At 51.0% G+C, this 26,347-nt stretch overlaps 1 protein-coding gene and 1 long non-coding RNA gene across 5 annotated transcripts in view; both read left to right on the forward strand.

Annotated features, from left to right (window-relative positions):
* The first annotated feature begins 177 nt into the window (after positions 1-177).
* LOC309635577 lies at positions 178-21,458 on the forward strand. Its single transcript, XR_014248890.1, has 3 exons — positions 178-4,793; positions 9,427-9,597; positions 18,988-21,458. It is a non-coding gene; the product is annotated as an uncharacterized lncRNA (long non-coding RNA).
* Positions 21,459-24,312: 2,854 nt separating this feature from the next.
* TACC2 (transforming acidic coiled-coil containing protein 2) overlaps positions 24,313-26,347 on the forward strand; it is a 75,300-nt gene continuing 73,265 nt past the window's right edge. The window contains exon 1 of one of the 4 annotated variants that reach the window (XM_082406938.1): positions 24,313-24,431. In XM_082406938.1, the coding sequence (XP_082263064.1) occupies positions 24,364-24,431 (68 nt within the window). In that variant the 5' untranslated portion in view covers positions 24,313-24,363. The remainder of the gene's footprint in view (positions 24,432-26,347) is intronic. The other 3 variants (XM_082406943.1, XM_082406941.1, XM_082406936.1) reach the window with 3 other exon arrangements.

The following is a 26,347-nucleotide window of genomic DNA, read 5'->3' on the forward strand; positions in this document are numbered from 1 at the left end:
CGGGACAGACACTGGGTCCCTTCTCCCCAGGCTGAGACAGGAGCCTCCCTCTGACCTCCTGCAGCCACCCCTCTCGAGGCAGGTCCAGCTTGGCTACCGAACCTGGTTCTGAGCTTCTCCACTGGCTGCAGGAAGCCGGGTTCCCCCTTCCCCCCACGCCACGGGGTCCCGCCTACATCACTGGCCTCTGAAGTCCGAGAAAGACATGAGTAAAGAAGTTGTGTTACCTGTGACTGTGACCAAGCGTGATCACAGGATGTAGGAAGGGACCAGTGGCTGAGTACTGAGTTCATCAGTGCTGAGGGCTTGGCCAGCTCTCTGGCTTTACTTTCCAGTGGAAAGACTCAGTAGATCTCTATGCCGACTGAGCAATTTTGGTCCCTTGCCAGCGTGATTGGACGTTTGTCCAGAGTTGTATTGTTCTATTTTTACTGGAAATTGGTGGGAAGGAGGTAGTTCTGATAGGAGCAGAGATTGGTCTGCCTTTGGTTACCAACTCTGTCTACAAAATACGGTCGATCCGAGTTATTTGCAGATTCCATGTTTGTGAGTTTGCTTCCTCGCTGAGATTTATTTGTAACCCTAAGATTGATACTCACGGCTCTTTCAGGGTCATTTGTGAACACATGCAGAGCAGCAAAAAATTTGAGTCACCTGACGAGCGTGCTCCCAGCTGAAGTGGAGCAAGGCGACCTCTGGCTTCTTGCCGCAGCTCTCGTGTTATGAAAAGCGTCCTTTCACAGTATATTTAGTGCCATGCTTTTTGTGATTTTGTGCATTTTGTTGATGATTTTGCTGTTTAAAATAGCCCCCAAGCACAGTGCTGAAGTGCTGTCCAGTGTTTCAAAGTGCAAGAAGGCTGTGATGTGCCTGATGTAGAAAATACTTGTGTTAGATAAGCTTCGTTTGGGTGTGAGTTGTAGTGCTGTCTACTGTAAATTCACTGTTAAGGAATCAATTATATATTAAATAAGATGTTTTTAAATAGAAACTCACATAAAGCAAGATTATGTTTTGATCGATTGACAAAAATATTGGGACCAGTGGCTTGCAGGAACCTAACCCTAGATTTCCTCTAGGAGCAATGGTTTAGTGTCTGCTAATTCAGTGTCCACGGTGACTTTATAGAACATAGTTATTGTGAATAAAGAGAATCAACTGTACTTAACCTTGCTGCTCTGTGGGAATGACTAAGAAGGGCATTCTGGGTGTGTGGTGGTGGCTTTTTAGACCTCAGAAATGACCCTGCCTCCCCACCCCATCTGTCTTAGTCTGTTCCTGCTGCTATAACAAAATACCACAGGCTGGGTGGCTTATATGCAGCAGAAATTATTGCTCACAGCTCTGGAGGCTGGAAGTCCATGATCAGGGTGCCAGCATGGTCGAGTGAAGGCCCTCTTCCTGGTTGCAGACTTCTCCTTGTGCTCTTACGTGATGGAAAGATCTGGGGAGCTCTGCAGGGTCTCTTTTATAAAGTCATTAATCCCATCATGAGGGCTCCAGCCTCATGATCTAATCACCTGCTAAAGGCCCCACCTCCTAATACCATCGCCTTGGGCACTGGGACTTCCACATAGGAATCTGGGGGGACACAGACATTCAGATCATAGCATCACCCACGGATCCCCCCCTCCACTTCCTGTTCAGAGCAGGGACAGGAGAGGCAGGGGGAGAGGTGAGGAGAGATGGGGAAGGAACAAACCTGGGCAGAGGGCAGCCTGCAACATCCTCTAGAGGTTTGCTGCCCCGCAGAAGCAGGGTTGGTACCTTAAATTAAAAAATTAATTTAAATTAAAATAAAAATATGTTAAAAAATTATTAAAACAAGAAAAGTGGGGCTGGAGCATTTTCTTTAAGCCACCAGAGAGAAAGCAGAGCCGGACTCTCTCCCTCCTTTCTACCGCTACTAATTCTTTGGTGCTGATCCTTCCCTTTCAACTCTTCTTTCTGAGCAAGAACAAAGAGAGAAGCCACCCCCGTCCCTGCAGCAATTCTCAAATAAAATGAAAGGGATTTTGACGCTCCCCTTCTCTCCAGTTAAAGCCACTGGACGACATCAAACTTGCTCCCTCCTCGGGGAACAGCCCCTGAACCTCCTGTAAATGGTTGAGCTTCCCTTTGGCTTTTGACATCCCCGGATGGCACAGAAAGCTGAGCCCAGACCCTCTAGAACATTCTACAAATGACGAGATTGCCTGTGGCCACTTGTACTCCCATCTGTTCAATATTTTCTATTTTTTTTATAAAGCAGCAGAATTGTTTTTCAATTGGAACCTTCCAGCTCTACTACCATTTGTTAAACAGAGTAAATCGGGGCACCCTGGTTACATCTGGGAACCTTCAGTGCTTTTCCTATAGTCAGGAATCCAGGCAGAGGGGTCTCTTTAGATCTTGAGGACTCCTGTGGACACAGCTGGAAAACTACTCACCTGACTCATGTCCATGGGGTCCAAACGTTAGCATGCCTCAAAATAACCCACTTCCAGCCCAGATTGCTGCCCCATCCCCAGAGTGTCTGATTCAGGAGATCTGAGGAGGCGCCCAGGACTTTGCTTTTTAACAAGTTCCCGGATGCAGCTGCTACTGCTGGTCTGGGGTCCACAGTGGGAGAACCACTGGGTAAGGCAACGTGTCCAGATGCTCTTCTCCTCACCTGTCTGGCTGTTAATGGCTCCTCAGGGTCGGAAACACCTGACCCAGCAGCTGGCGGCTGAAGCTTCTGATCTCTGCCTTCGGACCGAAGAGCCAGGAGTAGGGGATAGCCCCTGCCCAGCTAGATCGTCTCACTAGAGTTTCCAAATTCAGAATTTTCCAAAGTTGAAAGCACAGGGAATTCATACTGACTTACAGCTTCTGTTTTTCCTCTTGCTCCAAATCATGTGGTTTCTTTTGGTTTCATCTGTTTGCACAATAAGTTTATTTTGTCTTTCTGCTATAGGTGTGTGTGGGTGGGTTCAGCTGCTTCAGAAAGGTTAGCTGAACCTTTATTTAAGCAAGCGCCTTGTTAAAAACTGAGGGGTAAAGTGGGGGCACTGTTTTTTTAATTTAGAAAAGGGATCGCCTGAAAGTCTTCTCTGAATAACCGAATTCCTTTGTACCATTTAAAAGGTACATGTTGAATGAAGGTACATGCTCATGAAACAGAGTTACGTAACCAGTACCTAGCAGTCTGAGTCAGTTGGGATGCACCTATATATTTGTTCAGAACCTTTGGGTTTCCAGTGTCCAGCTGGCTACTATTAGGTTGAAGCACATGAATCGCCACATTGGCGATTGTCAAAATATTGACAGCTTCGTATGGTTCAAACTAGCACGGGATTTTGTTCTTGGCTTGGTTTTTCATGGTTCTGGAGCTGCTTTATGTAGTAGGTAGGTTTTGACTTTCTGAATAAATAGTTAAATCTTGGATATCTGAGATCAGTTTCCTTTTGTCCTCAGTATCCTCAGCTCTGCATTCTCTGTTAACCAAGGACCGTCAAGGCACGCAAGGAATCTTGCACCTGGGAAGAGGATGCAAGGAACTGGGAAAGACAGTGGTGGGAATTAATGTGCTGGATGATCCAACCCAAATGAAAGCCTCTTGTAGTTTTGGGATGGCATTTATGACTTTTCCTTTAGTTAATATTTTCCTTCCTGATTACGTTTTGCTTCTGCGAAGCTTAAAAGTAATTTCTGTCCTCTGAGCACAGACTCGCTCTGTGAAAAGGGTATGAATGTGCTGGGAAGGAACCGACAAGCCTGTTCAGGGTTAACCGTGCACAGCCAGCCTACGGCCAGACATCTGAAGGTCGGTGGCGTCTATACTCTCATGTGGGCTGCTGTTCACAGGCTGGAATATCTCCCTCGCGACTAGAGGTCACTTGATGTGCCTGCCTTGGAGTTTCCAGCCAATTTGCAAGCCTCTCTGGGCACTTTCTGGTTTTGGCTTTGTTGCTTCTCAGCGGCTGCGTCTCGGAGGAGGGTGGTGCAGGATCTCCCGTCTCGGAGGCTCCTCGTATCAAACCCCAGGCCTCGGTTGGACTGATTGTCCAGTGCTCCTGTCGACCGAACATAGCTCTCCAAACCAGCAATTTCAAAGCGCTTTTCTTTCTCTGGCTTGCGTCTCACTTTCAGCCTGAGCTGAGTCTTTGGCCTTAGCTCTTGCCCTATTACGTGATCGTGTGCACTTGGGGATTCAGGAAGAAAAAAATCAAGGGGGCCTGTGAGGAAGGGCTATTGTGTTAATACTTTCCAGATGGTGATGTGAAATGGGAGATAAGATGCTGTCACCCATCTGGCCCGACAGGATGTGATAATGCTCGGCTTGTATCTTGGGGGCCGTTATCACACTCCCATGACAGCCAGGGTCACTCTGGTGTTTGTCCTTGGACAGGGGCTTAATTTGGCAACTCTCTCCGATCTCTAAAATGAAACCTGCTATCAGTTCAGTGGGGGATCCGCCAAGAAGGACTCAAAAGCCCTGACTGAACAGGGTGTCAAGAGACAGCAGCTGGTGATGGCATCTCACTACAGCTGGGCTTGGAGGACTGTCGGGCTGAGTGCCAGCCCTGAAGCAACATGCTCTGTGTTTCTCAGGTCTCGTGTGCGTGGTGACTGCATCCAAACGGTTAATGGGACCAGTTGTTGTTAGTGACGACCTTGGTGAGGTACTGAATCAGGGATGGCAAACTCTGACCCGTTCGTAGTGGTTCCTTAGGAATCTGTGTTGAGAAGGATTCAGAGGTCTTGTCCAGCTGGGCCTCGCAGGAAAGAATGCCTTGATCGACATGCCATTTCTATCTGCTGAAAGTATGGTGAGTTTATTTGCCCTTTTTTTTGGTCAACTCTTCCCTTCAAAAATAAAAGGCTTAAATTAAATCAACATTTCCTTCATCTTCCAAAAATGCAAATACTTGACATGAATTTGAATTCAGCTTCTTTGTTATTCCATAGGAGACATTGATTAACTCCCTACATGGGAAAAGGGATTAGTGGACTTTTACAACTAGAAGGGTCTTTGCAGCCCTATTCCTGGCCCATTGTATAGGGGAGGAGATCAAGGGCAAGTGAATATAAGTGCCTTGCAGAAGCCAACTGAGGGGAATTCCTTGGCGGTCCAGTGGTTAGGACTCCGCGCTTCCAGTGCAGGGGGCACGGGTTCGATCACTGGTTGGGAAACTAAGATCCCACATGCCACGTGGCATGGCCAAAAAAGAAAAAAAAGAAGCCAACTGAGATTGCAGATGTGGACCCCGTCTCAGGGCTCTGCCCCGCTCTGTGCTGGGCTTGACAGCTGCCCACGAGTTCCCACTGAGGGCTGGGAGTGGTCCTGGGCATTGGAGAGGGCCTGACTCCCTGAGAATAATGTCTCTAAGAGAAGTCACTGCTGCTCACGGGAGACTTGAGCGGACAGCAGCTGGCAAGGGGAGGCTGACCTGGTCACCGGCTCCTCACCTCTGCTCCAGCAACAAGGCCCGCTGGCAGCTCAGGGCGCCTTGGAGGGGCCCTATGGAAGCTTCCCCTCGGGGTCTAGAACCAGGGCTGACTTCAGGGGCATGTGACCTGGGCAGTCGCCCAGGGCCCCGTGCTCAGAAGGGCCCCGTGCTCGGTTCAGCAGGCTGCTGATGTCACCCTCCCGGAATTCTTATACTTCAGGCACACAGGGCCTTGCGTTTTCACTTCGCTTTCATTTGCATTCCTGCAGCTTATGTTGCTGGTCTCACCTCAAGACGGTTGGACTCTGAGATTCCAAGAAGATAGGACAGTTGTCCCACTGTCGGTGGCCTGCATGTTTGGGAGGCCAGGGGGCGGGAGGGAAGGAGCTGCCATGTGTTGCGCACTTGTTCCGGGCCAGGCCCCGTGCTGGGGGCTGGAGAGACCACAATGGCTGTGACTCTAGTAGGAGAAGAGGACGTGTTAGCAGAAAACAACAGCATATGCAGAAGCCAGGCCCAGTCCAGCCTGGCAATGCAGGGTTACCCCTGCCGGGATGGGGGGAGCTTCCTTGTTTGGGTGACACTGCAGGATGATTATGGGGTGGGCTAGGAGGGGGGCCTGAGAGAGGTAGGCGGGGATTCAGGGGCAGCGTCTGCTTGAGCAAAGACACAGAGGCAAGAAACTGCCAGGAGCCCTTGGAGACTGGCTTGGTGGGGTCAGGGCAACAGCAGGACAAACCCGGGAGGGGACAGAGCTGGGCTGCGGGAGCCGCAGCTTGCGAGGCCCGGGAGTTTCACCTGTATTCCATCAGGTGTAAGGTGTGGAAAGTGGGGGAGGGCTTCAGGCAATGAAAGGACCTGATCAGAGCTTGAGTTGGGACATTCTGGTGTCTGTGTGTGTGTGTGCTGGGGCGTGGGTGTGCAGGAGCCCTGCTCAGAGAGGCTGCAGGCCTGGACCTGCAGGACAAAGAGGACAGATTCTGGAAGGACAAGGGATGTGACTCAGCATGAAGGGGCCATGATGGGGCGAGAGAACAAGGAGAGTCAAGGACAGTCTCAACTTCTGGTCCAGGGCGTGGACAGCTGGTGGGGCCACTAGCCAAGCTGGGGAGAAATTTGGGGGGAGGAGGAGGGTTAGGAGGGAAGAGGAGGAGTTCCGTAGGTGCCCGTGTGTCAGAGCTTCGGTCGTGAGTCACTGAACCTTCCCCTGTTGGGGCCTGACCTCCCCGCCTCCGGGGTTGGACCCAGGGCAGGCTGCAGACCAGGAGGGAGGGGCGCCATCATTCTTAAAAGAGCTGTTGAGTCATTTGTTTGGTGCCTTTAGCTGATGGGAACAGGCCAGCGCCGGAAGGGTGTGGCCCTGGTGGTCTGGGTGCCAACCAAGTGGAGGGCGGAGCGGGCAGGCATCCAGTCTCCAGGCTGAAGAGCTGAGGGGACCCCAGGGTGTTCTCAGGGGTGGGGGGATGCGGTTGGCCTCGAGGCGTCCTCATCACAGTGTGACTGTCACTGTGCTTCCCCGTGGGGTCGGCCTTGTTCTGAGGCCACAGCTCCTCCCCTCTGCCAGGGTTTTCAAAGACAGAAACCTTCCCTTGCACTTTGATGGAGTTGTAGAGTACAGAACCACGAACTGTGTCACCTTTTCTGTTTGCATTAAATTAAATAAAATCTTCAGGGGGTGTGCAGAGGAAGGGGCTCGGCCAGTGTAATTTCTTTAGAAAGCAAATTTTAGACTAAAGGCTTGAGTTTGTAAGTGGCCTGTTCACTGCTTATGGGTAAGAATAAATGTAGCTTTCCAGAGTGTGAAAATGGCTTTCTTAAGGAGCTTAACAGCCCCCCGTAGTTTTCATTATTCATTTGAGTCATGTCTTTACGAAAAAAGTTATTTCAGCCACTGTCCATGTTGTTACAAACAACAGTTTGAACAGCCAAGGCATCGTGCCATCTGTAAACCCACTTCGCACGTTTGCCAGTTCTGCCCACGAACTCATTGTAATTTTTGTTTACGTGTGGATTGCCTTGCTCTGGGCTTAGCCAGGGTCATTACTCTCTGGTCTGTTTTGCTCCTAGTTTCCGTGAGGCCCAGGGGAGAAGGTCATGTGGTTCCAGCTCTGTCTCTGCTCCCTGAACCCAGTTTGGTCGTAGCCATTCGGGACTCCCCCCGCCCCGCCCCCGGCTCTCCCTCTGCCCGTCCGAGTGCCCACTGTGGGTGGCCCGGCTGGATGTTGGGCTGCTGGGGTGAATCTGACAGATAAAGCCCCTGTCCTCAGGGAGTTCGGTCTCCCTCGTGGTCTTCAAGTCCCAGGAGATGGGAGTCACCGAGGAGGAGCTGGGGGCTTCCGGGTGTGTGCTAGGGGGTCCGTTAGAAAGTGGACATGGAGCTGGACCCCAGCTTCGACCTCTGGCTGGGTTTCAGGCTCTCGGTGCTGAGTCACGCGGTGTTAAGGACTCAGAGCCTGGGTTCCCATCCTGGCTCCACCGCCTGCTCGCTCTGTGACCTCGCCTCTCGGAGCCTCGGCTTTGATCTCTGTAAGGTGAGGGTGATGGCATCTGACTCAAAGGCTGTTGTGGCGCTTCCCGAGGTCACGTATGTGAAGCACTTAACACAGGCCCGGGCTCACAGGCGCAGGCACCTAGGACAGAGCCACCCCGGACATTGGCACCGGCAGGGGCGAGCCACTGCTGTTTCCGTAGCTGCGGAATAGTGAAGGCCAAGCCAGGACGCGGGAAGCGGAGGAGTTGCTGGCCCGGGGAGGAGGGGGGTCTTCCAAGGCCAGGACACAGCAGGGGCAGCCAGTGCTGTGGGAACCCAGGGAGGGGGGCCCGGCTGGTCAGAGCAGAGCAGGTGAGGGTGAGGAGGGTGGGGCGAGGCGCGAGGCAGAGGCCCGGCCCTGCAAGACCTGCCCAGAGCTGCGACGGGGATTTGGGGCTAGACTGAGTGTTCTTTCGCTGTACTGGGTGCGCGGTGCCCGTGGCAGCCGTCCTCCAGGCCGGGAAACCAACCTCGCAGGTGGATGTGGAGGAGTTGGAGATTAGCAGGACGCCCTTGACACGGAAACCCGGAAACCTGAACGTCCTGCCTTCCTGCAGTGGGGGAGCTGCCAGCAGGAGCTCACGCCCACAGGGAAGCAATGAGTCCCCACCACGAGGCTGTGAAACTCGTAACCCCAGCTTCGACCTCTGGCTGGGTTTCAGGCTCTCGGTGCTGAGTCACGCAGTGTGGACAGCAGTGCGGACAGCCGGAGAGGCTGGGAGGGCTAACCCGCCCTGTAAGTCTGTGGACGGCATCGCTAGTCTTGCTTTTGCCAAAGGGGAAGATCAGAACCTCTTTTGAGCTCCAAGCCTGGTGCCTTTTGGCTCCAAGGGTGTGTCTGCAGGTGGCCTTCCTTCCTGCCTTCCCTCCTGCTGGGGGCCACCCTGCACTCCCAGCATTTCCCTGGATGTCCAGCAGGGGGCACTCACCCATTAAACCAGGGACAGGGCTGTGCTCTGGGAATCCTTCCCCAGGGAAGAGGGATCCTGGCAAGTTCCTGGTGCAGGTTCCTTGGTTACCCATGAGCCTCTTCACCTTGACTTTTCTCAGCCTCAGAATTTTGGGTCAAATCCTGGGGAGTTTGCAAAATTGTATTTTAGTTTTCAACTCCCAGAGTTCCACTGCTTATTAAAAAGTGATGAGAAACGATCATATGAAAGTCCCTTCCCCCAAACAAAACTCAAACAAGACAACTCAGAGTGTTATGACACCCAAGCTGCCTGCCGCCTGGGTTCTGCTGCAGCCTAAGGAGAGGGGCAATTCACAGCCTGGCCTGGGGGCTGCTGCGCTGGAAGGTGCAACCCGACTGTGTCTAAGCAGAGGCCTGGGGAACCCGGTGGGGAGCCTGGGGCAGCAGTGTGCTGGGTCTTTAAATACCCAACGCCATGTGCGTGAGTGGGTTGGGAGGGGTGAGGGGGCCTGATGAATGTGCCATTAAGGAGCCGAGTCCCACTGGGAATAATTCTCCCTTTGTGTCCCCAGCACCTCCCCAGCTGCTGCCCGTGTGGATCTCACTCCCCCGGCCTCAGAACACACATCTTTGCCTTCCGCCCCAGCTGGTGATGCACACGCATCTTTGCCTTCCACCGCAGCTGGTGATGGAGTCGAAGCTTCCATTCCCTTCTGCCAAGGTCTAGCCAAGGACTTAAGCAGGTATTGTACAAAGGTCTCCTTCCAAGCCGCTGCCCCCAGAGAGGAGGGGCCTGGTGGTCTCTGTCCCTTAGGCCCTGGGGGAGCTGCCTTTAGGATGGTGCCAAGAAGGCGTTGACAGTTTGGACCCGTGATGGCATGTGTGATTGTTTGGGCTGTAGTTGATCTGAAGTTTATCCATGCTAGCAAGCTCTCCATGTAACAAAGGGGACGTCCTGTGTGAGTATTGGTGTATTAATTGGCGTTCTCCAGAGAAACAGAACCAGTGGGATATATATACACATGTACAGGCATAACTTGTTTTATTGCACTTTGCAGATGTTGAGTTTTTTACAAATTGAAGGCTTGTGACAACCCTGAATTGTGCGAGTCTATTGGCGCCATTTTCCCAACATTTGCTCCCTTCGTGTCTGTGTGTCACATTTTGAGAATTCTCGCAATATTTCAGACTTTCTCAATAGTATATTTGTCATGGTGATCTGTGATCAGTGATCTTTGATGTTACTATTGCAAAAAGATTATGACTCACTGAAGACTCAGATGACGGTTAGCATTTTTTAGCAATAAAGTATTTTTTAATTAAGGTGTGTACAATGGTTTCTTTAGACATAATACTATTACACACAATAGTCTACAGTATAGTGTAAAAGTAACTTTTATATGCATTGGGAAACCAAAAACTTCGTGTGACTCACTTTATGGTGATATTCGCTTTATTGTGGTAGTCTGGAACCATACTTGTATTACCTCGGAGGTCTGCCTGTTTAGAGAGACATTTATTTTAAGGAATTGGCTCATGAAAATGTGGAGACTGGCAAATCCAAAAACTGCAAGGCAGGCCAACAGGCTGGAGACCTGGGGAAGAATTGATATTGTAGCTGGAGTCCAAAGGCCGCCTGCTGGCAGAACTCCCTCTTCCTTGGGGGATCTCAGTCTTTGTCTCTTAAAGCCTTCAACTGATTGGGTGAGGTCCACCCACATTATGGGGGGTAATCTGCTTTACTTAAAGTCTACTGATTTAAATGTTACTCTCATCTAAAAAAATACCTTCACAGCAACATCTACACTGACCAGATATCTGAGTACAATGGCCGAGCCAACACTTAAAACTAATCATCACAGCAAGTATTCAGAACTCCTGTTTCTATGCAAACAGCTGGTTCTGATTAGAAACTATTCTGCTTAGCTATTAAGTCTCCTAAAGAGCATTTTCAGTTAGTCTTTTCTTGTGAAGGGCTAAACACACCTGGGTGTGTTGAGAAGGGGAAGCCCGTGGCCTCAGAGAGTCCTGCTACTGGGGAGGCCCAGAGGTGCCCAAAGCTAAGCTGAAGGAGAGAGTGAGAGTACAAGGGGTGGCCAACGCATCGATGATCACCTGCCAAGCCAGTGTCCAGAAGTAATAGAGGAATCAGGGGAGAGGAAGCTCGTTGTATGCAGATGTGGTTCTAGAACACGCAGTGATGAGGAGGTGGGGATGGAGCTGGACCTGAATCTCTCTTATCTGGACGATACTCCATGGAGCAGACGCTCTTCCTTGCCCATTATCTCCTGAGGTCTACCTGCCTCTCTGTTGGTCCCTTGTCCCCGAGGGCTTCCCAGGGGAGGCAACTTCTAAGCTGAGAGTTGAAGGCTAAGTGGAGTTAACTACACACGGGCAGGGGAAGGAACAGCATCTGCAGAAACCTTGAGGAAAGAGAAGGGAGCAAAACTGAAGAGGTCCCATTGAGGCTGGGGCCTGCAGAGAAGGGAAGCGGGTAGCACAGTGGGCAGGGGCCGGTGGTTGGCATACCGTGGCTCATGTTAAGGATTGGGGGCTTTATTTTTTTTTCCTCGGTAGAATTTTTTTCGATTAATAGATTTCTTTTAAGAATACTTCTAGACTTACCAAAAAAATCGAGACGATAGTATCAAGAGTTCCCACTTACCCAAGCACACAGTTGCCCTATTATTAACATCTCAACAATAGCTTGGTTCATTTGATGCAATTCATGAACCAATATTGACACATTATTATTAACTAAAGCCCATAGTTTATTCCGATTTCCTTACTTATTCCCTAATGTCCTTTTTCTGTCCCAGGACCCCATCCAAGATACGACATGGCATTTAGTCTTTATGTCTCCTTAGGCGCCTCTTGGCTGTGACTGTTTCTCAGACTCTCTTGTTCTTGATGACCTTGACAGTTTTGAGGAGGACTGGTCAGGTACTTTGTCGAATGTCCCTTAGCTGGGATTTGTCTGATGTTTTTCTCGTGATTAGAGTAGAGTTATGGGTTTGGGGAGGATGATCACAGAGGTAAAGTGCCATTTTCATCACATTGTATCAAGGGTACTTACTATCAATGTGTTTTATGACTGTTCACATTGACCTTGATCGCTTGGCTGGGGTCGTGTTTGTCAGATTTCTCCACTGTCAAGTTCGTCTTTTTTTCCCCTTTTCCATACTGTCCTCTTTGGAAGGAAGTCACTGTGGGCACATCTCAGGACTGGGGAGTTGTGCCCCCTCTTTTAGGGGGAGTATCTACATACATTTCTTGGAATTCTTTTGCATGGGAGATTTGTCTCTTCTCCTCCATTTATTAACTTATTCAATCATTTATTTATATCAATATGGACTCGTGGGTATCTATTTTATACTTTGAGTTATAATACAATACTACTTTGGTTGCTCAGATTGTTCCAGCTTTGGCCATTGGGCCATTGGCTCTTAGGGCTTTATCTTAAGAAGGTCCAGAAGCCCTGAGGCAGGCAGAGATCTGAGCAGATTTGCATTTTTAAAAGATCTCTCCAGCTGCTTGGCAGGGCAGGAGTGGTTTCAGGACTGATCAGGGCCCCCAGGCCCTGAGGCTCCCTGTCCTGGCCCAGCGGACTGGACAGGACCAGGGACAGCTGTGGTCCCATTGCCCTAAGTACACCCTCAGCTGTGACTTCAGGGTGTTGCCAACTCCAGTGTCTCTCCATGGCTGCTTTTTTCAACGGGGCTGTGGCCTGGATCCAGGGATCCAAATAAATCCTATCTTTTTCCCTTTGCCGGGTCCTTGGAAGTTTTCGAAGCAAGTTTCAAAAATATACAAATGAAAATTTAATTTCACTGAAATGGAAGTTGTTATTCGCCAGGCCTGGGCCAGAGTCTGAGGTCCCTGTTGGTCTCATGATTTGGAGATATATCCTCCATCAGTGCCCATTTCCAGCCAGGCCTCTCTTGTTGGAGCTGTTATGCCCTCTGTGTGTTTTCACCATGCCCAGGCGACTGCAGTGCCCCTGACATCTGTGGCTTTGTCTTCCCCTCTTTGGGCTTGGAGGGGAGAGCAGTGGGGTAGTGAGACCTGGTGTCTTAGCAAAGAAAGCCCAGGGCACATCTTATTACAGAATCGACAGATGTTCTGTTCTTGCAAGCATGCTGGGTGACTTCCTGCAGCCTCCTCCTGCTTCTGATGGCTGCTGTGGAAATGATGACATAATCCCACATTTCCAGTGCAAATGGCTTTTCTCCCGGAGTTTTCTCCCCCTCCCCCCTCCCCCCATGTCCACTGGTAATCATTAGGCCACAAGCCTTGGGGAGAACAGATGTGACTTTGAGAGAGTCCATGGGGAGGAGAGGGAGCTTCATTTCTCTGCTTCCCAACCCTGCCCGAAGCAAAGGGGTTGTCCTGGGAGGGACACTGCCCACCAAGGTGGCAGAGCTCCGACAGGCCTTCCTAGTTCCTTCAGCACTGCCCGTCTGTGGCCTTTGTGCTCAGCAGGCACCCTGACCTACTAAAGCTGTTTGGAGGGCATTAGGTGGCGATTAATTGAGCTTTAAGAGGCTGAAGCCAGGCAGGGAATCTGAAGATAAAGAATTTCCAGGAATGCAGGTCGAAAGCCCTCACTCTTGCCAAGGCAGCCACGGCTGACCAGGGGTTTTTGGACCGCGGGGGGCTTATGGCAAAGAGCCTGCTGCGTTGGCACGTGGGGCAGGCAGACGTGAACCTCAGCAAACATCAGAGCTGACCTGCTCTGCCTGCTGAGGATGGCGGTCCCTAAGGAATCGGTAACTTGGAAACCTGGCCAAGGGCTGCCTGGACGACCCAGAAAGAATGAGCCGGGGGAAGCAGCCGAGCTCCTTGCAAGGAGGATCTGGTTCCAGGTTGGTGCAGGAAGGCCAGGGGACAGCACCCCTGAGGAACACCGCCCTGAATGCAGCCTGGGGTCTGGGGAGAGGCAGGTGGCCTGGGCTCACCACGGTTTCTGGTGGGACGTTCTGTCCACCGTGGGCAGCCCTCAGATGCTCCCGTCTCTCTGTCAGCACCTCTCCCGGACTTGAGAGCTTTTCCTGGCAGGAGAGGGAGTGAGGAGACCTCCCTGGCCCCTGGGGTGGGACGCTCCTCCTGCCAGCTCAGGGAAGTGAACCCCTTGAGAAACACGGCACGTCCTCGCGCACAGAGCTAGGTCATTTGCCCACTCACAGCTCAGTGGGTAATTTTGTAGGTGGGGTCAGGACCATCCCTGGGGTTGCTGATGCTGAGACTCTCTGGTGATGAGGTGCTGCACCGAGCAGACCGGGGTCTGACCTGGCCTCGTTCCTTTATTTACGTGAACCACGTTTCATTTCACTCACTCTCCTGCCCGTCAGACCCACTTCTTGCGGGGCAGCCCTGGGCGTGGATGTGCTGCTGAGTGTCACCGTTCTGGCGGGACAAGCAGAGGCCGCCTGACCTGGGCCTCCGGCTCTCGGTCGATCTCGTGAACAGGCACCAGTGTCTGGGGGCTGCTGAGCTTCCCAGTGTTTGCAGGCGGGCGTGTCTGGAAGCTCCACCTGGCTGGCTTCAGCCCCAGGAGCACAGCGAGGAAGCCCGTCACTCTGTTCTCCAAACACAGTTCAGTAAACGGTGGCCTCCTCGGTCTGGGCGGAGTGGGTGCGGAGCAGGCGGGACCCATGATCCCAGCCCTCAAATTCTTTTTTAAAATTTATTTATTATTTTATATTTTTATTTTTGGCTGCGTTGGGTCTTTGTTGCTGTGCGCGGGCTTTCTCTAGTTGCGGCGAGCGGGGGCTACTCTTCGTTGCGGTGCGCGGGATTCTCGTTCCGGAGCACGGGCTCTAGGCGCGTGGGCTTCAGTAGTTGTGGCTCGCGGGCTCCAGAGCACAGGCTCAGAGGCTCAGTAGTTGTGGTGCACGGGCTTAGTTGCTCCGCGACATGTGGGATCTTCCCAGACCAGGGCTCGAACCCATGTCTCCTGCACTGGCAGGCGGATTCTTAACCTCCGCGCCACGAGGGAAGTCCCAGCCCTCAAATTCTTTTTCCCGTTTCTGGGGGGAGACAGAAGGAGAGTGGGCCGCCAGGTAGGGCTCCCCTGGCCCTGCTTATTGGGGTGCAGTTGGGAGACTCCTCCAAAGCTGGAAGGGATTCCGACCTGATTTGGGGTCCGGTGAGGAGCAGGGTGTGCATGGAGCTTTGAGGGGCCAGTGAGGGCCTGGATGGAAGTGCCCAGCCCAGCTCTGGGGGCGTGGGAGGTGTCAGGGCAGCGTGAGGCCCGGGAGCCCGCCTTTCATTCCCAGTGGTGCCCTGGACCCCATGTTAGGTTGGCTGCCACTTTATAATTTTAGATTTTTGCATTTCAGGAGGGTCTCTGTGTCCCCGGCATTGGGCATTTCATGGGGCATATGGGAGGCATGGCCTCAGCCCTCCAGGAGCCGACCTGGCCCAAACCTCTGCTTTGTAAGGAGAAACTGGATGCTGGGGGTACTGGGGGGCGGCTACCCTGGTTTGAAAGGGTCAGAGCAGACCCCTCTGGAGAGCGATGTGAACCTCCCAGAAACCAGGGAGCCACACCTTGCTGTCCCCAATGCTAGGGGACCAGAGACATGTTCCCAGGCTGGACACTTACTGCCCCACGGAAATGTTGACGTAAGGTAGGACCCCTTCATCTTTTTCTGCATTAATGGCTTAAAGAGATGCAAAAAAATGTGTATATACCATACACTTATTCTGCACTGAACTTTTATAAGTCACCAGCCTCTGAAAGCTGTCACGAGACCTGGTAATGTCTCTCGCACATTTTCTTAGGGTCAGCGGGATGCGGCAGGAATTGGGTCAGTCTGCTGTCATGGCAAGATTGTCTTCCCATGGACAGATCAATTCCTAAAAATCTGGGTATTTGGGAAAAATAATCCCTTTTCCTCAGGCACTAAGTTATAAGGTAATTGCATCCAGTGACGGTTAGGCAGGGTGCCTAGGGGGTTACATAGGTAGGGCCTATGGGATGGTTATGAAAAGAAGGAAGTATTTTTAGGGTTTGGTAGCACACATGTGCACACACACATGCCCACACACACACACACACACTCACACTCACACTCATTCAGTCACTGCCCTCAGATGTTATGCTAATTATCTATCAGTAGATGCGTATGGTTGCTATTTCTGGCCCAGCTGTTCCGGATTTCTGTTCTATCACAGAGCCTTGAGTCAGCAGTTCTGGGACTCAGCGCCTGGTTTTCACCGCTCCACTCACAAGTAGGACAGCCCCGTGTCAGGCTCTGTGTCACGGCTAGTCAGGCATGGGAAGACATTTACTGCAGACCAGCTGACAACCGGCCACCTTTCTGAACTGGCCTCTGCTCTGGGGCAGCGGACGTCACAAGGACCCAACGAAGGAAGGGCCACGAGTTTTAGAGCTTCTGCACGTGCTCTTTTGCATTTTCATCTTGGAAGCATTTCCACACTGAACGGCCACTTTGGGGCCACTACGGAGAACCCTCTTTCAGTCCAGATGGGTGGAACCTGCAGTTCTCAACCTGTTTCTCCAGTCTGGCTTCAGAAACCAGCTTTACTGTCCATTTTGACAGCTGGGAGATTCCATCTCTGTTTACACTTGAATGTTCTCTTTAAAAGGCCTCTTATTCCTGGTACAAAGTAACCTCTAAAACCAGTAGGCTTAAGCTCTAGAGGAACTCAATAGATTAACACAACAGTCAAATCAAATACAATATTTTAGCTCTTTTAACAAGGACTGAAATGTTTTTATAGTGCTTTTGCAATTTTCTGTTCTTCTTGGAAACAGTTCTCCAAGAGGAAAGATGGATTTCACTGGTTATGTTTTTGATCCTAAACAGTCAATCGGTTCTCTCTTCCCAGGTTTGAATGAAACTTGACTATTTCTTAGTAGAAGCTTGAACTCTGGAGGTCAGTGTTTTATTTGGCCAAATGTCTCCCTGTTTGGTTTTGCCTATGATCTTAAACCTAGTTGATAAAAGTAGTGACAGTAAGGGGTGCAGATTATCTAAAGAAAATTGTTCCTTGAGAAAGACCACTTAAAATGAATCCACTTGTTGAATCAAACTTCTACGGTAATAGTGGGAAAAATGTTTAATTGGGACTTGATCTTGAAAAAAGAAATGAAAAAATTATGAGAATGATTAATATTTAACAAAATGTGGACTTTAATGATAACCATATGTTCGTGCTTAGCATGAACAAAGAATTTTGGCTATGTTTTTCTGGCAGATTTTCAGACTTGCATATTCTTCACTTCGCACTTGACTCCTGAAGCTCAAGTACACAGTCACTTTAACATAAATGCTTCAACAGTTTTCTGAAGGGCTCTCTCGATTCTTTGATGTCCTCTCTTCGAAGCTACCTTCTTCCTCATCTTTGTGAGTTTCTCCTCTTCAGTTGTTCACAGATCACCATTTCTCAACAGCTTTGGGTGGCTTTTGAGCAATTCCTCAGGATCAGATTCATTCACTTCATGGTGTCCTGCAGCTTCTGCTAGGTTTGCAGTTTTCCTTTGCAGTTGGTGGTGCTGTATATTTCCCCACAATCAACGAGAGACAACTGGCAAGAACTTGTGAAGCCAGGAGGAGTATTTGAGGGACAACTGAGTCCAGAAGTGGTTGCTTTGTTGATGAACATCTTCCAAGGCTGACCTTTGCTTCCCCTTATTGTAACCTTGTTACTGTGGGAACATGGATGGGGGGAGGGGATCCTCTCTGCAGGATGGGACAACTAGAAATATATCCTCCAGGAACTTCTGATTTTATTGATTGCTAGAGGAGCTAAGTAGGGGCTGATATGCTTGCTGAAGTTGCCATATGAAATTGAATGTTGTGTTGGTGGAAGGAAATTGTTGAAGGCATTATCCACCATATACCCTGTTTCCTGATGGAGAACCCATAGGAAGGAACATGTTGAGAATATCAGTCACGCAAAAAGCTGCTTATCCATGGAATGGCCTTTTAAAAAAAAATCTGCTGGGTTTTATGAATTGTGTAACTGAAAATGATTGTTTCCCTTTTTGCTTTGGCTGCTGGGAAACGTAGAGCCAAACTTGCAGCTTACTCCAGCCAGGGCTTAGGTAAGTACTTTCGGGATAACCTCAGTCCCTCAGGCTTTTAGCCATCTTTTCTTTCAAAATTCTTTTGCTGTCTTGAATTGCAAGCTTGAGTCCTTTTTGAGATTAGGTAGGATATATTTCCTAAAATGTTATCTCAAGAGTGTCTTCTACCATTTCCATCTCAAAAGAGTTGAATTTATTTGGTAAAGAAAGAAGGATTTTAAGGATCTTATTTAGTCTTCTGGGATGTCTGTTTGTGTTACTGATTTCTTTTGCACATGCGATGAGGCTTCTCAACTCAGTGCTGTCCTCACTTTTGCATAGCCCTGGGTTTTAGGGTTAGCCTGCTTTCCTTCCTTCTTGTAGGAATCAAAGATTAAAAATGTATCCTGAATCCTTAATTTTAAGATAAAAGTGAGTCTTATCGCTCTCTCTTTTTTTTAATATTTATTTTATTTATTTATTTTTTGGCTGTGTTGGGTCTTAGTTGCGGTGCGCAGACTTCTCTCTAGTTGTGGCGTGCGGGCTCAGTAGTTGCGGCGCTCGGGCTTATTTGCCCTGGAGCGTGTGGGATGTTAGTTACCGGACCAGGGATTGAACCGACGTCCCCTGCATTGCAAGACGGATTCTTAACCACTAGACCACCAGGGAAGTCCCCCTTATCTCGCTTTACTGATTTCTTTTCTAGTACATTTTGGGTTGCCTTCCTGGGTCTAACGGTAAAATCCTCAACCTTCACCTTCTATCCTAAAAGAATTGAAAGGAATTTTTTTCCCCATGAAGAGTAGCCTTTGGGGTGGTCCTTGCTTGCAGGGAACTTTGAAAGATCTCAGGTGTACCTATGGTGAAGGCGGTGAGAAAGGCATAGAAGATCGGCCCTTTTCAAAGAGAGAGCAAGAGGACCTTGGAAAAGATGAGGTTTTACCTGAGCCTGCTCTTCGGCCCAGGTAAACCACTCACACTCCGCAGGGTGAGCATATGAGATTTAATGTTGGAGTACAGAGGGTGATCAGAATCGCTGTGGCCCTGGAAATGAAGGAACCCCACAATCTTCTACCTTTTCTCTATTTACCATAAGACTGAAGACTTTTGCCAGGACCTGTTCCCACATCCTCTGAGGTTTCACACCGTGTATGTTTATGAAGCTCTGGCTGAGCGTGGGGCACACGGCAGGCCGGAGAGCGTGGACACCAAACACAGACACACGGATAAAGCGAGGCTCTGATGAGGCGAGAAAGCACCAAGGCTTAAATCTGCCCGCGGTAGAGAACGGGGAGAAGTCTGTGGGCTGGAGGAGACTCACCCCTCCTAGAAGCTGGCCGGGAGATGGGCCCTGATGCACAGGAGGAATTGGGGGAGCTGGAGAGGTTGGGGAGGAGCACCTCCTCGGCTTGAGGTCACAGCGGGGACCCTGGCCCTGCTCGAATGCAGGATGGAGCCAGTGTCAGGATCAGGGCCGGAATATAGAACTGGAACTTTTTCCCGAAGGCAGTGGGCAACTTATGGAGCAAGGCCGCGGGACGTAAAAGCTGTGTCTCCAAAAGCCCAGGAAAACGGACCCCTGCTCTGTAACACCTGGGTGGGGAAGGTATCGGCAACACGCCGTTCGTGACCTGTAGCCTGGTCCTGCACGCAGGTCGGCTTTGCTGGTCTCAGGCTCCTATTTACATGTGGTTGCCGAACGTGGGCCTGAACTCGGGCCTGAAATCAAACGGCTCCCAGCCCTTAGAATCTTAGGAAAGGCAGTGAGCGACAGGCTGGCTGGAGCTGTGGGTTGTGGGGCTGGACCTTCCGGGCTTGAGATGAAGGAACAAGTTGCAAGCGGGTGGTGATGGCACCTCAGAGCCGGGACCCTGCCTAAAGGTTGGCTTCCTAAAGAGAAGGTCCACATGCTTTTGTGCAGCCTCCCTATGGTCCCCACTGTGACGGTGAAGGCCAGAGACTTGAAGAAATAGGATCTTGCCCAGGCCCATTCTCCATCTGTATTTACATTATTAGTGCGCGCCAGATGGATTTTTCTGTGATCTGACCTGGTTTCCTTTAGCCAGTGTGCTTGGGCTAATTAGCAGCGCAGGGGTCCACTGGTCTTGTTTGGAGAGTGTTGTTGCTATGGCAACTGGAGACTTCCCCGAGGCTGGAGGCAAAGATGAAGCCGCTCAAGTGTGTTTTTCTTGGGGTGTCAGAGGTGCTTCAAATTACTCGCCCTTTCTGACTGTGGCTCGGTCCCTTGGACCCTAGTGGGATTTAAGAGTCTGTACCATATATCTTATCTCTCAATTACAGGGGTTTAGCAGGTTTGCTGATCTTTCTGGTATGTGTCAGTAAGTAACTTGAGAATAGACTCATCTTTTTTGACATTTATAGGCCAGGCACATGCTAAATGCACTAATATATGTGGAATTGCTAATTGATCTAGAAATGATGGGTGCATTCCTTGATTTATCCAGGTTTCTAGGATGTCTTGGGGACAGCAGTAGGAGGGTTGGCAGTGGAGCCCATCTAAGTGGGCTTAGCTGACCTTTAGCGTTCTAGAATATGCACGCTCTGATCCAGAGGCCGGCAGAGGGGGAGGAGTTCAGGTCTCATTAGGACCATGGTTAGAAACATTGGGCATCACTGGTTTGGTGGAGAGAGGAAGTGCTCTGCTGTAGCAGCCTCTGCATCTCACGGAGTGGCCAGGTGCGGGCAGGTAGAGTCTGGAATGTGGGGTGGGTGTGAAGAGGTGGTAAGGGAGGCAGGAGGAGCCGGGCCGTTTGAAGGCAGCACTTCCGGGAAGGAAGGCTGGGACTAAGCAGAGGGGACTGATGGGACTCTTGGGACTGATGGAGGCTCAGCTTCAGCCAAAGGTCTGGCCCAAGTGGGTGCTCAGTGCAGGTTTGACGACACTAGGGAATGTGTGATCGCAATGCCAGTTGCCTGCGTTGTAATAATTTTGGATGGAATCTGTGCTTTCGTATTGTATAAACCCATGATTTTACCTTCTGGGCATGATGTGGGGTGGATGGCTGAGGAAGGAAGGGAGGAAGGGGAGGGAGTAAGCAGGCAGGAGTGGGGCATAGCGGGTGGTATCTGTGTCATCAGCAGTTCCTGTGGATAACCAGAGCCCAGGGTCTATGGAGCATTTAAGCTGGCTTAAATGGCCCTGGACTGCTGTTTTTTCGAATTTCCTTGGTCTAACTTGGATAGTTTTTTGTTGTTGTTGTTTTGTTTTGTGTTTTAATCTTTTCCCTTTTTGTTAGTTGTTCTTAGTCCTAGAAGTGTATCTTAAGCAGTCCATCTTGGTTGGTCAGCTTGGGCTGCTATAATAAAAATAACTTGGGCCAGGTGGCTTAAACAAAAACACTGATTTCTCACAGTTCTGGAGGCTGGAAGTCCGAGATGATCAGGGTGCAAGCATGGTCGGGTTCTTAGGGAGAGCAGCCCTTTTCCTCTCTAATCAGTCTCCCTCTCCATTTTTTTTAAGTTTTCCTTTTTTCTGTAGGCAGAATTACTAGCTAACCAAGCTTGTTTTATTTTATTTATTTTTTATTTATTTTTTTGGCCAATGCTGCGCAGCGTGTGGGATTCTAGTTCCCCGACCAGGGATCAAACCCGTGCCCCCTGCAGTGGAAGCGTGAAGTCTTAACCACTGGACCGCCAGAGAAGTCCCCAAGCTTGTTTTAAATTGTGTGTAAAGTAAACATCAACTGTCTTAAATGAGGGTCTGAGAAGTTCTTCCGGAAGTTCATCATAGAAACTAGGAATGCATGGATTTCAGTTGCATCGACCTCAAGGGCTTCCAGGTTGTATTTGCCTTTCCCCTGGTTTTTGGTCATGTTTTTAACATCACTGAGATGGTGTCAGCCTACTAAGTGAAGTGTCACTAGGTCATAAGTTTATGATTGTTGGTATTCTAAATAAAAGCACTTCACTGTAATGCCTCCTCATTTCCTACGTGGTGCTATACTTAGGGGGAAAACGTTTCTTATAAAGAAGGAAAGAAAATTAACACCACTCAAGCAGCAGTTACAGTCCTGGTCCCAGGCTTTCATACATATAATTTAAAATTCCCAATACCCTGCAAAATAGATGCTTCCTCACTTTTGCCAGCTGAGGAAGCAGTGGTTTAGTATGGTCAAGCGATTGGCTCAAGGCCACACAGCAAAGGAGGGAGAAGTCAGGAGTTGAAGTCCCTTCTCATTTCAAAGCCCTCTCTTGCTATTGCAGCAAATCCCTACCTGTTAAGGATCAGGACACTTGGAAGGGTCTGTGCTTTCACGTGTCATGAAAAATAAAAGTTAGCAGATGAGTTCTAATTGTGGTTTCTCATTTTTTCCCATGTGTTTTCCTAGTGCCGAGTTTGGCTGAAGGCCATACATACCGTCAGTGCCCAGGGAAGGGGTCACTTTCCTCAAAAGATTAAGTCTAGGTTAGTGCTTATGAAATTTTCAGCTCCACGAGGTCAGGTTCTTTGGACTCCCAGCTGCATATGTGGCGCAAGAGGTCTGTTTTCTGACAAAGAAACAAACCCTCGGGGTGCCGAGAATGACAGGATGAACAAGTCTCAGAATCCCTGCCACCAGATGACACGCGGCGCTGACAGTGAGTGACAGCTTCCTGGGAGGTGCTTTCCAGAGCAAGCCTCACCAGGCCACCCCCTGACAGTCACCTTCCCTGCGAGACTGACACATCATTAGCTATTTTCATATAAATTCAAGAAAGTAAACCTTCTCAGTGTTTCCTGGAAATTTCATGTTGTTGCATCCCGGGAAACGATTTTGACTTTCTGGCTCTTTGTTTGACACTGATCTTAAATATCAGCAGAGGAAAGTCAGCCCACCGTGAAGCTCTAGAACTACCCTGACATCAGGAGCCACAACCTCAGAAGTACCCGTCCAGACATCCCTGGCCACAGTTTTAGAAAACACTCAGTGTGTTGGAGGACATTTCAAAATGCTTTGAGTTTTGTTTCCATTTTATTTTTCTTTTGGCCACAATTTAGATGCATTTTAGGCTGACTGCGCTGTGGGGTAAAGAAATGCTGGGAACCTGGAGAAGAGTTTTCAATTTACTCATCAGAGGTTCCACCTTAATTCAGTCGTGAGTCTGTGTTTGGAGCTCGGAATGGGATGGATGGTCAGTTCCTGGGTGGGCCCCCAAACCTCCTGAACTAAAAGGAGATGAAATCCTTCTCTAGTAGCCTTCGATGACGACGCCCAGGAGCCCAAGCAAGACTTGAGGGTTTTGGAGCCAGCCAGAGCCAGGTGGGGGGACCTGGCTAGCTGGGCATGGCTGCCCCAGCAGGGGGATGGGGGTGGGTGCTGTGGGCACTGGATGGGGTGTCACAGACATTCCTGCAGGCCCAGCCTGTGTTTAGAATCACAGAGATGGATGTTTTGATTGTATGCCAGGGAGGACTGCCTTTTCCCTGTACACCCTTAGCCTTAAGGGGCTTGACTTGCTGCTCTCAGCTTGCCTGGCCTCTGATGGTTTAGGATGAGCCCTTGCACGGGGCTTCTCTGTGGAGCCCTCATCTGGCGGCCAAAGATGGGGCTGCAGACTCTGTAGCCGGCTGTGTTTCTTTCTTCCCCCAATCCCCCCACCCCCAAAAGGTGTCCTTGGAGGCCGGGCCTAGGTTCACGGGGGCGTGGGGAGGGCGGGGAGCCAGGCCCTCGCATCTCCCTGGTACAGGCCTCAGCCAGCTCCAGCCTGGCCACCGGGCCTGAAGGAGGCAGAAGCCGCCGGGATACTGCGCGCGTCTTGCACATTTCCCACTGCAGCCTGTGTACCTGCTCTCCCAGCCATCGGGAGAGTCCACTTCCTTCTTTGGAGGGATGAGCCAGCTGGAATGAGAATACCCTCACTCCCTCTGTGGTCAGCCTGGCCGAGACCACCACGCCCCTCCCTCCTGGGGCCCCGCGCTCCCCAGCCCGCAGTGCATTTGCATTTCAAAGCCACACAATGCCGGCGGTCTGGGCGAGGCTGCGGGAAGCTGGGGGAGGCGACTTGGGTGTAGAGGGAGGGTCTTCGCCCCGTTTCCGGAGCCAGCGGTGGAGCTTTGTGAAGATGCGGGCGTCAGGGGCTGCTCGGTGATGATGACATCACCGTGTCGTACACAGAAGCCGGGCTGCCGGGGGGTGTGAGAGCAGATCCATTCGGACCCCACCGGCGCTCACGCTCACACCCGCGCGCCCCGGCAGAGCCGCGCGCGCCGTCCACACTCGCGCACACACTGAGGCGCGCGCCGGCCACCCTCGCGCGCACACATTCCCGCGGCGCTCGCTCCCCGGGCTCCGGCTCGGGCCCCGATCCGCAGCTCCCCGCCGCCGCCGCCGCCCCGGATGCCAGCAGCTGCTCCCATCTGCAGTGCAGCAGCCCCGGCCGCCGGCCGGCCCACCCCGGGCTCTCGCTGGAGGAATCGTGCCAGGACGCTGGCCCTGCTCGCGGCTAGCCTGCTCGCCAGGGCGCAGCGAGGATGGGAGGGTCGCAGTCTCTGCAGCCAGTCCCAGCCAGCGACCTGAACCTGGAGGCTTCCGAGGCTATGTAAGTGCTCCGCCGGGCCGCCCTGGAGGCCCCCCCGTCCCCCCCGGAGGAGAGGCTACCGGGGCTTTGTTAGTGCCCCCTCTCCTGATGCCCGGGCAGCCTGGAGCTGGGGCTGGCCCCGCCGTTCTCTCCACGCAGCCTTGCATGACTTTACCTGGTGGCTCCCCCTTCTAGCATTTAGTTCCCCCTCTGGAATGAGCATCTGGCAGCCCCAGGATACTGCCGGGGGCAGAAGTGACCCCCTGGAATTTTATGGTTCAGCAGCCCAGTGCATGATTGGGGGCTTCTTGTGTGTCTTCACTCTGCACCCCCGGCACAGTGGTATTTCCTGCAAGGGGACAGCCGGGCCTCAACAGGGGCCTCATGGGAAGAATCCCTGAGTGTGGCAGTGCTGTGCCCGTGGAGACAGACCAGTTTAGCGGCAGCCACTCACGTGGCTCGGCGGATGGAGTGGAGCATCGCTGGTAGACGTGCAGTCCCGTTAGCCGAAGCGTCCGTGCACTCCCTCGCTGGTGAACACTGTCGAGGACAAGGCCGCTTGCTATTATTAGTAAAGGCAGCTGAAGGGTCCTGTCATTGGTCCATTGGTCGAGGCAGCATTTGACTGTGCATCCATCCAGGAATCCGATCGTTTCTCTAAACCACAGAGCTAATGTGCTCAGAAGTGGCCTTTATCCTGGCTGGGTGTTTATTAGGATTGCCATTTCTATACGGTCGTCTCCATTACCTCCCCGGGCATGCCTGGAGGATGGGGCTTATGGAATAGATCTGGCTGCCGAGCTGTATTTCAGCAGGTCAGGCTTGAGGGCCTCCACATCCCAGCCTGGCCTGCTCTCCTTTCCCAAAGAGAAGAATGTGTTTCAGAGAAGAGTATTTTGTGGGGATGCAGGGGTGGGGACGGTCAAGTGGTCACGGGAGCCGCTGATGTGTAGATTAAAGGGTTGCAGGGATTGGTCTGTGTGTTGTAGTAGGGACGGGGTGCCATGTGGGGCTTCCTCACTCGTCCCGGCTCCTGGGTTTCAATGAGGAGCTGGCCCAGTGCGGTGATGTAATGCTAGGCTGAGTGAGCCTCATGGTTTTCCAGGCTCCGGCTCTTTAGCAGTGAACCATGCTAAGGAGCAGGTGTGCACCGATCATTTGTCTTCCTCCCCGTAGCTCGAGAAAGCATCATCTTACAATGGAGGCGCATCGTGTTGGAGGATTTTAAGTGCCGTGAGCCTTGAGCTTTGCCTGCCCTGTTTTTCGTTCATGTGTCGTATTGTTAGATGCGTGGAAATAACGTACTACCACACAGGACTTGAGCCTAAGCCTATAAGGACAGTTTCAGCCTATTTTTAGTTAAAGAGTAGTAGGCACTAACTGGCTAGTGAGCTGTCAGGGCTCAAACCTGTCTAAAAGCTTTAGAGAGACTTGGAAAAGATAATGTGACCGTATGTTTGGGAAAATACACTCCTCAGCCATTGGGAATTCAGCTTACCCGTCCCTGGCATCCCCTCCCTCTTTCCCAGTTGCGTTAGTAAATGGCCAGGATTCTGCTGGTTGAGGGCTGAGTTGGGAGAGATTCTGTTAGGTAGAAGCTGCCTTTTTGGATAAGGTCCCCTAAGTCTACCCTATGGGAATAAGTAGTGTTTAAGTAAAACTCCAGGCCAAGCAGCCACATTGTGATGGAAGCTGCTTCTCAAATATTGCATGGGTGAGCTGGTCCATATGTGCCAGCCTGAGTCTTCTTTCCCTGGAAGTGCTACTTATGAAATGTCTCTAAATCGAGATCTTTAAGATAGTATATTTACTCCTAAACAGAATCAATCCCACCCTCCATCCCCTAACATTTTTGTTTTGAAAAAATGGAGGGAGTGGAAATGCGTGGGGCTGGTGCCATACCTGGCAACTATTCTCTAAGATCGCATCTCTGCTGT

Source organism: Balaenoptera borealis (genome assembly GCF_965194805.1).
Source record: "Balaenoptera borealis genome assembly, chromosome: 10".
NCBI lineage: Eukaryota > Metazoa > Chordata > Mammalia > Artiodactyla > Balaenopteridae > Balaenoptera > Balaenoptera borealis.